This window comes from Erithacus rubecula (assembly GCF_903797595.1).
Source record: "Erithacus rubecula genome assembly, chromosome: 5".
NCBI classification, from domain to species: Eukaryota; Metazoa; Chordata; class Aves; order Passeriformes; family Muscicapidae; genus Erithacus; species Erithacus rubecula.
Window position 1 is genome coordinate 11438824 of NC_136687.1, and position 12108 is coordinate 11450931.

Below are 12108 nucleotides of genomic sequence, written 5' to 3' on the forward strand. Positions count from 1 at the left end.
TCAGCTTGCTGTCCTCACACTGCACACAGAACTGTTGCAGTTTGCAATGTCCTAATTTCTTCTCTTCCAGACATGCTCCTGCTGGGGCACAGTGCATATGGTGTCACAATTTACCTGCATTGCTTGTGGGGGGACTGTAGTGCTTGGTGTATGTTTTCAGAATTTTACTCCAACCTTAAAATCTTAAATTTCAAGGTGAGTGTTTTTAACGATTACAGGAAGCTTCAGCATGTACTGCTGAAAGCTATCTGCTCCAGAGTAAGCTCTAAGCTTTTAAAAGGTGGCTGTGGAAGTGCAAATGGTGACTGAGGAGATGCAGTTACTGTATACAGGAAGCTTGGATCAAGTTCAAATGAAAACTCTGGGCACCAGCTCTTAGCAACTGATTTTAAAGCAATTGTAATCTTCAAAGCTATCTATCTCTACAGCAGAGGCCCTGGGTATTATATACCTAATGAGTTAGACCATTTGAGCAACCTTCTTTCACATTAAAAAAGTACTTTAACTTTTTCTTTTACCAGTTTAACTGTTCAGACTATTTCTAATAGATGAGATCAGCTTTATGGAATTTTAATACTCTGTTTTTTCTAAAATGAGTCTGTTTATTTCCTTGGGCTGGAATGGAAGTTTTAAGACTTGTTGAGATTCAAAACTGGTTGTATAATACTGTGTATTACTGTTTCGGGGTGTTTTTCAGTAACTATTGGTCACATGCATGAAGCACAAATAAATAAGTAAAAGTAGAAATAAAGACATGATCTTGCTCCCACAGAATTTCCAGCTAAGGTCCTAATCTAGTAAAAGAGTTATGTGTTTCACTGTGTGTGCCTTGTGAGGTTCCACTGACCTCGGTGGGAGTATTCAGAGTAGTTTAATATGTGTATAAATCTTTGCAAAAATAGGAGGCAAACTACAGTGTGTCTGCTAAAATTAACTCTGCTTTAATGAACTGTTGATTCCTTTTTTTGGTCAAAATACATATAGAGTATTCTAGTTGTTTTAAAGACTCTAAATCTCATTAGAAAATAAACTATTAGTTGACACAGGCAGCAATGCTTTTTTTTCCCAATAGCAGGAAAACTGTAGATTCCTATCTAATGGCCACTTAAATGAGAACACTTTAAGGAAGTGTAAATCTTTGCTTCATTAAATAATGAAACAAACCATATAGCTGAATGTGCAAACAATCACAGGTTAGTGCTATCAGCTACACTTTCAGGAGCATACTACCATGGGCCAAGATGTGGCCTTCTTGTTTCTACTGACAAAAACTAACCTGTGCAAGTGCCTGTAAAAGAATTTGTATGTTGAATGAGTTATTAGTTATGATAAGGATGGCAGAACCACAGCACATGAAAATTACTTTAACAGGCAGCATTCATGAACATGTCTCAGAAGTGTCTTCAAGGAGTTTAAGACTGAGGATGTTGTCATGATCAAGTAATTACTAAAAGTTTATTATATGTGACTGCTCAGGTTTTGGTAATGCAAGGAAAAGAAAATCTATCAAGATTGGGAAACATACCTGAAAGGATCTGATTTAATATGTGTGTGTTTCACATAGCTTTATGAAATGCATCCTTTGCTGAAGTATCATTACACTGAATTTCTTAATCAGGAAAGAGAAAGCATTTGAGTCAGGGTTCAATCAAGTACTGCTGGCATTCCTGGAATGACAACTTTAATCTCCTTCACTGTCCACTTATTTAATACCTTAAATATATTCTCACGGTAAATCCAGCACCGAGGACAGAGACTTAAAACAGTTTATTCCTTTAATTAGAAATATGTATCTATACCACAATAAATACACAGTTTAAAATAGAACAATAATAACAAAGTATGAATGAATGGTAATTACAATATAATTATGAAGGAACCACTAATATACAGCTAAGGCTGAATGGATGGGAATCTAACTGAAAGCAGAGTAGTAATCAACATAAGAAGAAACCCTGATACCCTGGAGTAGATAGGAAAAATAGTTCTGGTTGATTAAGTTTCAGTGCTGGGGTGAGGTAGGATTTTGAAATTGTGTTCTTTGGAGACTGTAACAGGGAATGAATGTGCTTCAGGTCAGTGAAAGGACATGGTGCCTGCTGGATCCCAGAGCATTGGGTGGCACATATGAATGCACAAGCATATTTATATAAACAGCACTAGTTATTTGGCCAAAAGCTTTCCCCTCTGTGCCATGTAACCTCACATAGCTAGGCCACTGCACAGAACATAGTAATAAAGTTGCCTCGATAACAAAGGTTATTTCACAATTTATTGTGGAATCAGATTTCCCCACCTTGCAGGCACTGATGTGACTGTCCCAGTGCAGGATGGCAGCAGATCGGGCCACCAAGGCAGGCAGCTCTCCCTTCAGGAGAGGAACCCATCGCTGAATGCTCCAGGCCTGACAAGGCTGCTCTGCCTCCACAGGGATATGCGGTCATGGGACATACAAGCACAGAAACAGAATATTCTGTGTGAAGGCACCCACAAGGATCATCGGGTCCAGCTCCTGGTCCTGCAGAGCCACACCGTGTGCCCGAGAGCAGGTTCCAAACTCTTCCTGAACCCTGTCAGGCTTTGCACTGTGGGATCCTGTGCCAGTATCCAGCCACTCTGTGGGTGAAGAACCTTTTTTCTAAAATCCAACCTAAACTTCCCCTGACAGACACAACGCCAGGCCATTCCCGGGGGTCCTGTCCCTGTCACCACGGGGAGGAGATGATGGCATTTCCCAGGGGAGTCACCCCAGCGCCGATCCCAGACAGCTCTGCAGTTCTGGTTAATTAATCAACTCTAATTGCACCAGCACCGCTTGGCGACACCTCACCGTTACACCATACACGTTCTATTTTCCGCACAGAGATTGCATAGTGCAGGCTGTATGGGACGCTGCTCCCGCCCCGTCCCGCTCAGGGCGCTGTTACCCGGCCTGGCTCGGGCAGAGCCGCTGTGCCGGGCACTGCTCCCGCCCCGTCCCGCTCAGGGCGCTGTTACCCGGCGGGGCTCGGGCAGAGCCGCTGTGCCGGGCACTGCTCCCGCCCCGTCCCGCTCAGGGCGCTGTTACCCGGCCGGGCTCGGGCAGAGCCGCTCCCGCGCCGCCGCGGCCTGCCCGCCCCTCCCGCAGGCGGAACGCGCCGCGCGGGGCCGCGTTGCGCGGGGAAGGGCGCGCGGCGGCACCGGCGGCCGCCATGGCGGTGGACATCACGCTGCTCTTCAAGGCCAGCGTGAAGACCGTGAAGACCCGCAACAAGGCGCTGGGGGTGGCGGCGGCGGGGGACAGCGCCAGGGACGAGCTGCTCAAGCGGGGCTCCGCCCGCTCCAAAAGCGACTTCACCGGCAGGGCGCGGGAGGTGGTGAGTGCGGCCCCGGGGGAGGAGGGCGAGGGGCAGCCGGGGAGCCGGCGGCGGCTCCGCCCGGGCGGGCAGCCCGCCCCTCACCGCCGCCGCCGAGCGGCCCGCGCTCCCGGGGGAGAGCAGCGGGCGCGGAGCCGCCGCAGAGAGCAGCGCTTTCCCACGCGGCTGCGGGCTGGGACAGCCGGGGCCCGGCGCTGCCGGGGCCGCTCCGAGCCCGCTCCGAGCCCGCCTGTCCCGCCGCTCCCGGGCCGCGGTTGTGTCCGTGCGGACCCGCCGCCCCTCGGGCCGTGCCTGCTCGGGCTGTTCCTGCTGCCACGTAGCACGGCGCTGCCGCGCACACGCGTTGGGCAGCGTTTGTAGCGCTGCTCCTGCGTGCTGCCTGCCTTGCGCTGGCTCCTTCCCCTGGCACACCGTGTGGCACTTAAGTGCCAGCCCTGGGCAGAGTACTTGTACGCTGGTAATCGGAACGTTTTAAGACTTGAAAAGACAAACACTGAAAAGTTAAGGAATTACAGAGGTGGAAGCTGATCGGCATCCTCAGTCTATAGTCATTCTGTAAAAACAGTTTTGTTGGATATTGTTTTCCTCCATACTGAGTCAAAGGCAGGATTTGAATAACTTATCTTTGATAAAACGCTGGACTTTATTTTAAAAAACTAGGCGGGACTCTGACGAGTTCGATTTACAGAATGGATGTACAAGTTTGGAACTAGATGAGGAATGCACACATGGTTTATAGTAGCAGAGGAAGCACAGGGAAAGCTGAGGTTTTTAGGTTCCATTCTAGATATTCAGGTTTGTTTGTTACCTCTGAACAACCCTTTTGCCCATTGCCACCAGTATTATCTCTGTCTGCATTTCGATTCTTCCTTTTCTGTTTCTGTGTCTGTGTTTCAAACAGTTTACAGTCTCAGACGATATTCATGCCAATCTCTTCCTCCCTTCTAGTCTTTGCTCCCCCCTTACCTTCCTACTACCAGGGCTTCGTTGGTTTTGCCTCTTCCCAAGTTTGATTTTCTTTCTATTCATACTCAAGCCTGTCCTCACCTCCATCTTCTCCTTGCCCTTCTACAGTCCTGTGCAGTGATAACATGCTATAGCCATGTCCTTTTATTCCTGCCCTGGGCTCCTTGGCTTCCCTCTATTCACAGCTGCTGTTTCCTGATGATCCCAGTTTTCTCTCTGAATTCCTCACCATTTCTGAGCTTCCTCAATGCACTGTCCAGACAACAGAAAGAAGGACAGAGGCGTGGAGAAAAGTGTCTTGTTTAATTTGTGAGAGCATCAGGTGAAGTAAACAGCTGATGCCAGTGGGGATGAGCTGAACAACGGTTTTAATTAATGGCACTTATATAAACAGTGACTTTGGAGAGGAAGCAAAAACTGAAATATGTTGCTGTGTGAACACATGGTGCCTGTTGGCAGCTGGTCACTGAGGAGTGAGGTGGGCTGGCCTTGCTCTGTAACTCCTGTACCTTTGTGTCAGTGAGCCCACAACCCACCAAACCACAGAACATCATTTTGATGTGTGAATAAAACATTGAAACTGCAGCTAGAAGAATAAGCTTTATAGTAAAACAAACAATGATTTTACCTGTTTGTGCCAGCCAAATACAGTTCAGTTTGTTTATGTACATGTCAAACCCTCTTTCAAATACTTTATTGTAGCCTTTTGACAAAAGTTTAACTGCTTCAGCCAAGTGTATGCTGAAGACCTTGGCTTAGAAATGTAATCTTTGACAGATGCATTAATCCTTTAATGTATTTCTTTTTTAAAAGCTCTCCAAAAGGTAGTGAGTTCTTGTTACTGTACAGGTTTTTTGTTTATTTTTTAATCTGAGGAAGGTATCAAATGTTTAGCAAGTGTTGTCTATAGAAGTTTTAATGAACTACACTGGTCAGAATCCATAGAAGATGATAGTGAAGACCCTGAATAAGCTACACTTAGTCGCCACTTTCTTTATGCCTTACTTGGTTGCAGAATGGAATATTTCATTTGGAAAGGACCTATAACCATCATCTGCTCCAGCTGCCTGTCCCCTTCAGGGCTGAGCAAAAGTTAAAGCAGGTTATTAAGGGCATCATCCCTCCTCCTGAAGGATTGTGAGTTTTGCTGTACGATCCAAGGACTGTGGACACTTTTTTGGGTTTTGACTTCTTTGTGTGCAGTCTCTTAAGTGATGTTTAAGAGGGAAGATTGAAGGTGCTTTATGTTTGGAAAAGAAGAAAGCTGACAAAATTGTAACTAGTAATCCTACACAGCTTCCTTATTTGTGGTGAAGGTTCATTCTACCTGGGAGATAAAGTTATAAATTCCTATTTTACTTTCTCAAACTTCACATGATTTTTTTAGGTGGATTGAAGGAGGCACAGAGAAGGTAGAATATTCGAGTTTTGACTTGAATCAATATTGTGTGGGGAAGCTGATTTAGAGATGCTGATGTTTTGGTCTTTTGTGTTAACCACAAAAAAAAAATTCAGCATTCTGTATTAATTTGTATTTTTTTTTTGAAGCTGGCTATTTTATGCTCAGGTATACTGTGTTGCTGCAGTCTCTGGGGAGCTGATGAATGTTTTTGTATTTGAGACTAAGTTCTTATCTAAAAAATGTTACAAGCTCATCTATAACCACGGTAACTTAGTCGCAGAGTCTGGTATTGTTGGTGATGTTATTAAACTATGATGAAACTGTTCCATTCATATAAATCAAAGATGAGTATTATGGCTCTGAGGTCTTGTAATGATTTTCTTTGCCCTGGCATTGACCCATCACTGTTTATTTGGTTTGATTTGGGTTTTTTTTTTTTGTCTGTCAGCTGCCATTGTACAGCCATTGGGTTGTCTGATACGTAATGTGACTTATGTCTTTTTTATGGTGACTATTTTTGGCACCTCTCAATCTCTTCACCAGCTACATATTGATTAGGACCAGGTAAGAAATTATTGTTAAGGATCAACAGGGTCCTGTAGATACAGGAAAGCTACAATTAGAGTGACAGACTTTTCATTACCTGCAATTTATAAAAAGCTTAGAATTTGCTATGTGTATGTTTGTGCTTTTTAGTGAATGAAAACAAAACATTTTCTTTCTCTTAGTCTTTACAGTCACATGGCAGTTTCAAATGCAGCACCCAAGGATATTAAAGTTTGCATTTCTTCATACTTTTATATAGGCTTACAGTAGTTGTAACAGTAGCAGTAGTTGTAGCAGTTTGATCCTGACTGGCTGCCAGGTACCCACCAAAGCTGCTCTAACACTGCCTATCACCTCTATCATCTGCACGGGGGAGAGGAAGCAGAATGGAAAGCTCATGGGTCAAAGTCAGGACAGGAAGTGATCTCTCAGCAATTGGGTCATGGGCAAGACTGACTTGAGTTGGGGAAAATTAGTTTAATTTATTACCAAACAAATCAGAGGAGGATAATGAGAAATAAACCAAGATCATAAAAACATTTTCCCCCCACTTCTCCTTCCCAAGCTGAACTTCACTCCCAGTTCTCTACTTTATTCCCACCGGTGGCACAGGGGGACAAGGAGTGGAGGTCAGTTCCTCACCCTTCTCTCCACTGCTCCTTTCTCCTCAAGGGAGGACAGCTCACACTGTTCCCTGATCCAGAGGCAGGTCCCTTCCACAGGAGAGTGTCCTCTGTGAACTGCTCCAGTGTGGATCCCTTGTGGGGTTCTGCCAGCAAAGCTGCTCCAGTGTGGGCTTCTCTCTCCAGAGGTGCTGCCAGGAGACTGTGCCAGCCTCTCATGGGGTCACAGCTGCCATGGGCATCCACCTGCTCCACCATGGAGCCTGCATGGGCTGCAGGGGCACAGCTGCCTTGCTGTGGTTTGCACCAGGGGCTGCAGGGGAACCTCTGCTCCAGCACCTGGAACACCTCCTGCCCCTCCTCTGCACTGACCTTGGTGTCTGCAGGGCTGTTCTCTCACATATTCTCATTCCTCTTTCCTGCTGCAGTTACTGCTGTGCAGTAACACTTCTTCACCCCTTTCTTAACTCTGTTACCCCATAGGCACAGCCACTGCTGCTGCTGGGCTCATCCTTGCCCAGTGGTGTGTCTGTCCTGGAGCCAGCTGGCATTGCCACTACTGGACATGGGGGAACATTCTGGCAGCTCCTCATAGAAACCATCCCTGTAGCCCCCCACTACCAGAACCTTGCCACACAAATCCAGTACATTTGTTCCTTGGTATGGTGTCAGGTTTGAGATTAAGCTAAATGACTGAAGAATTTTAAAGATTGGAGCAAAAGTGCTTCAGTAAAAAAAATGGGCTTGCAGTAAGTGCTCAGTGACAAACATAAACAGTTCAGAGCCCCAGTTTATGTGAAACTGGTTCACAGCTTTACAATGCCTTAAATATGTTGTTTTGGATGTGTTAAAAGATTGTCAGTTTTACAAAGTATTTGGCATTTGACCTTCTGTTTTAGGAGAGTATTAGAATATCTGACTCTTTAGACCTTCCCTTTTACTTTTTTATGGCAAGTATCAGCAATTGGGAATATAATCTGTCAAATATACTTCCTAGATACTTGAAAATATTGAAGGAACACGAACTTCTTATGATTGCTGATTGTTCAATATGTGTTGGAGAAATGGAATCAGGGCTGATGCAGCCTATAAACAGAAATAAATATAAATTAATAGTCAAGCAAAATTTCATGGTGGATTTAATTGCAATCATGAATAAAATCTGTTTTACTTTGGAAAATTCTCTTCTTTAAGGTTTGGTGAAAAGCTAAAATCTGAAGAGCTGGAGCATAAATTTTTCAAAAACTCAATCAGGCATATCTGAAGAAATATCCTTGAGAATGGAAAATTTGAAAGGTTAAATGCTTCTAAATATTTAAATGCAAAATTTCAGAATGATGAAATGTCCATGTTTGAAGCTGTTGAGCACATAAGGAGGCCAGATTCATGAGGCTGCAACATCTGTTGCTCATATAAGTTCTGCATATGGATTCTGTAGGATGATTAACTGATTCTTAAAAAAAAATTGGTACAATAGGCCAATATTCACACAAAAAAATATATTCAGCTGCTCTGTACAAATGTGTAACGAGGAGGAAAAATCCCCACATAAAACTTGTCTCCAAAACTAGTTCTTCTGAAAGCCAGAACAAATAACATTGAATATAAATTTTAAGCAAACCTTTTAATTACAAGGCCACTTGACTTTTGTAGTACATTGCTTTGGCTACATTTAGGGCAGTGGTGACTTTACAATTTTATTTTATTTTTAAATTTTACATACTCTGTGTAAAACAGCTTTTCATGCATAGCTGTGAAAGTCCAACTTATTTCACTGTTTGGAATGCAGCCTACAGGATAATTTAAAATAGCAGTGCTGTTTGAAGAGATGGTGAGCTGGTGTTTTGTCTTTGATGCCAGATTTGAGATATTCCTGCACATTTTTATACAGATTGGTATTTAGAGCATTCTCCTAGGGCAGAAAAAGAGTAGGAGTGTTTGTATATGGTATTACAGTTTATTCATTGCCACTGTCACTGCATTAAATAAAGCCTAAAAAAAGCACGGGGAATGCCCAAACAGGAGCTGGTCCCCCAAAATGACTGTAGAGGATCATCTTGAGTAGCATGATGTAACTGTTGACATAGCACAACTAAAAGGGAGTGCTTTTAAACATATATATTTTCTGATCTCTTTCAGGGTGTTCAGGATTGTTTGAAGAGGTACCAAGAATAAAATTCAGCTACTGAAATTGTGTAACATACGCAGTGTTAATAGAGAAAGACAAGAAAGACAAGACCTTCATTGGAAAATTTCTAGGTGTTTACAAATAAAAATTTGAAAAATATTAGTAGATGACATCTAGAGATCTAGATTTCAGACAGGGGATTCCTCATGCTTAATACAATTCTGATGTGATAAGAAAAAAAGTTGACTTACAGACTGGGAGGTCCACAAGCTTTTCTACTGCCTACTGGTTTCAGATATATCATAACTTCAGTGATTGGCAGGTACCAATGTGCTGATGCAGGAAGTAACACCCTCCCTGTTCTAAAATTTAAAGTTATAGAAAAATAAAAGTGCTAAATATGAAATGTTTTATTGGCATATACAGCAATTATTGTGATGCTGGTTCTGAGTCAAGTTCAGCTTGGTGACTCCAGAATGAATAAGGTTATATATGGGCATTTCAAAAGACTGGGAAATAGCCAAATTAATGAAACAGTCAGTTTGCTGTATTAGCTTTTATGGGATGGGACATGTGTTCTCCAGGTCTAAAACAGAACTGAAAGGGTCTTAATCCTTAAAACTTCCATATCCCAAGAGTGGTGACATTGTGGGTGGACACAGGCAGAGCACCAAAGACTGCATGGTCATGTAGTGAGCTGCTTCTGTTGCAGTTGAATAGCTGATACTTACCAGTGCTGTGTGGCTATAGTTGTGTGCTTTAATGGCTTTGGTTTTATACTCCAACTAAAAAATTATAACCTGATTTAATAAGGTTATTTAATACAATTTTTTGACCCTACCAATTACATAAGAATAACTCCCATGACAGATTATTTGAATGCAGGGGAAATATATACTGTTTATGGTGTAGCCAAATTAGAGTCTTTATTAGAAATGAATGAATGTGCCAAATTTTGGACAGTGAGTGATATTTCAGTTCACTTAACTTTTAATGACAGATAAGTTCTATTAAATTGGGCCCATTGTTGAGGTCATAAGGATTATGACTGCTCAACCTATGAGCAGTTATGAACAGTCATTCTTTACCCCGAAGTTCACCAGTGATGTGGCATTTTGTACTCATTTACACACACATGGCTTTCCTTCCCCCATGTTGTAGGCAGAAAATATAATTTTAAATTGTACTTTTTCAAATAGGGAATTACAGTGTACTGCTGTGTAATATCTCAGATTTATCTCTTCCCCTGTGCAAATTACAGTTAATGTTAGGTTTTTTTATTAGGGACATTTATTGGCTTTACTTCTCATTTCCTTCTTCCTTGTTAGAGAAGCTTAGTCTGAGAGATGGAAGGGAAAGACAATCATTTTAATTACTAGATGAGAAACATGTAAAAAGCTGGTTAAGAAAATAGCAAAATAAAGATTTAAAAAAACCCACCAAACTTGGAAAAGAAAGAAATGCTGACCTTGTTCAGTGCATTACGACTAAATGCCAAATCACTAATGTTCCCCATGTGATGCTTCTGGTTTTAGCAAAAATCACTTCAGAAACAGTGAGGAGGGTATTGGTTGGCCTTGGGGAAAAGTTATGAACTCCTGCATTATGGGAAACGTCTGTGCAAATGTCTGTCATTGTTTCCCCCTGCTTTGTTTGTTTGTTTTAAAGTACATTCTCAACTCCATGGGAATTATTTTCTGAATTTAACAGAACAGCAGGATTGAAAGTTGGCTTGGGAGACAACTTTCCTTAGTTGCCTATTAATTTTGTTTTGACTAACTGGACCTCATGTGGTGCTGAGGAGTCCAAAAGTATCTAACACTGCAACTCCCACTTCAAGGATATTGTCTTCGTCCTCACCTCACCTCCTTCCAAGCTGGTTGTGTGAGGTTCTTTCCTGGCTTGAAATTGGAGGAATACTGTTATATCCTGCAGCTATGAACTTTTTCCTGACCCTGGTGTTCCATTAAGATGACACTTTTTGCAAGTTCTTGCTTTTTCCATCCTGCCACAAATAAGGATAATATTTGTGGAAATTTATAGAGCTTGTGGAAGTGGAAGAAAGCTGAGGTTTATCATAGGTAGTCTCCTTCTTTTCTTAAACATAATTTACATAAGCATAACCTCTGAAGGAGAAAGATGGGCTAGGGGTGAGCTGGTGGGCCTTGAGGTGTCTGAAAAGCTGGAGGGATACACTGGAAGAGATAGACAGTAGAAAGTGTGCAGGTATAGCTGGAAGAAAATGGAATGATTGAGGTTATAGAAGGAAATGATACGAGATTGTGATATGATTCATCTAAATTGGGAAGAGAGGAAGGGAAGTGGAAGAAGGGAGAAAAAGCTGGAACTTAATATTTTCAGGTTAGTGAATTTAACTGATGCATTTATACTTTTTGCTGTATCTCTGAGTTCTTCATCAAAGATTTGGAGCAAGAGCAGCTCATTATTTGGAGTACTTTGATGCACTGCCCTTGCTACAAGCTTTGGGCTCTGTACTTATGTATTTTGAAATATAATTGCTTGTTTGGGACAGAAATGAACATAAAAATAAGCGAACTCCAAAGAATATCAGTGTGATTTGTTAAGTGATGCAACCGTAGGGTTTATTTTTCCAGCTATTAATACTGGGTCCAAAATAAAGCTAATTTCCCTGGAAGTTGGTAACTTTAAGGAGTTTGATTATTCTCCTCCTCTGCTGTTTGGAAAATAGAACAAGTTTGGTGGATAACAGCCCAGAGAAAGTCTTAGCTGTCACTCTTCCCAGCATCCTGCAGTTCTGTGTGCATGGTGTATCCTGCTTCTTCAGTTAGATAGAGACAGATGTTCTTACACATTGGAAAAGTAACTTCTTTTGTAATCTTCTGCTAAACTGAGTCTGATCAAAGGAACTTTCTCATCTGTGACAATTATCAAACAATTTCTGAGTCATCACACGTTAATTGGTTTAAACTCTGAAGTGTATTGAAATATTAATAAAAGGGGGAGATACTGTTATTTTGAATTTATGCTTCACAAAAAAAAGTTTAATATCAGAGAACAGCTGTTTCAAAGCATAAGGGTGTTTGAACTTTTTACAAAAATTGGTTA

At 42.2% G+C, this 12108-nt stretch overlaps 1 protein-coding gene across 1 annotated transcript in view; it reads left to right on the forward strand.

Moving 5' to 3' along the window:
• The first annotated feature begins 3063 nt into the window (after positions 1-3063).
• STX18 (syntaxin 18) overlaps positions 3064-12108 on the forward strand; it is a 59358-nt gene continuing 50313 nt past the window's right edge. The window contains exon 1 of the mRNA XM_079306858.1: positions 3064-3356. Within this exon, the coding sequence (XP_079162984.1) occupies positions 3192-3356 (165 nt within the window). The 5' untranslated portion in view covers positions 3064-3191. The remainder of the gene's footprint in view (positions 3357-12108) is intronic.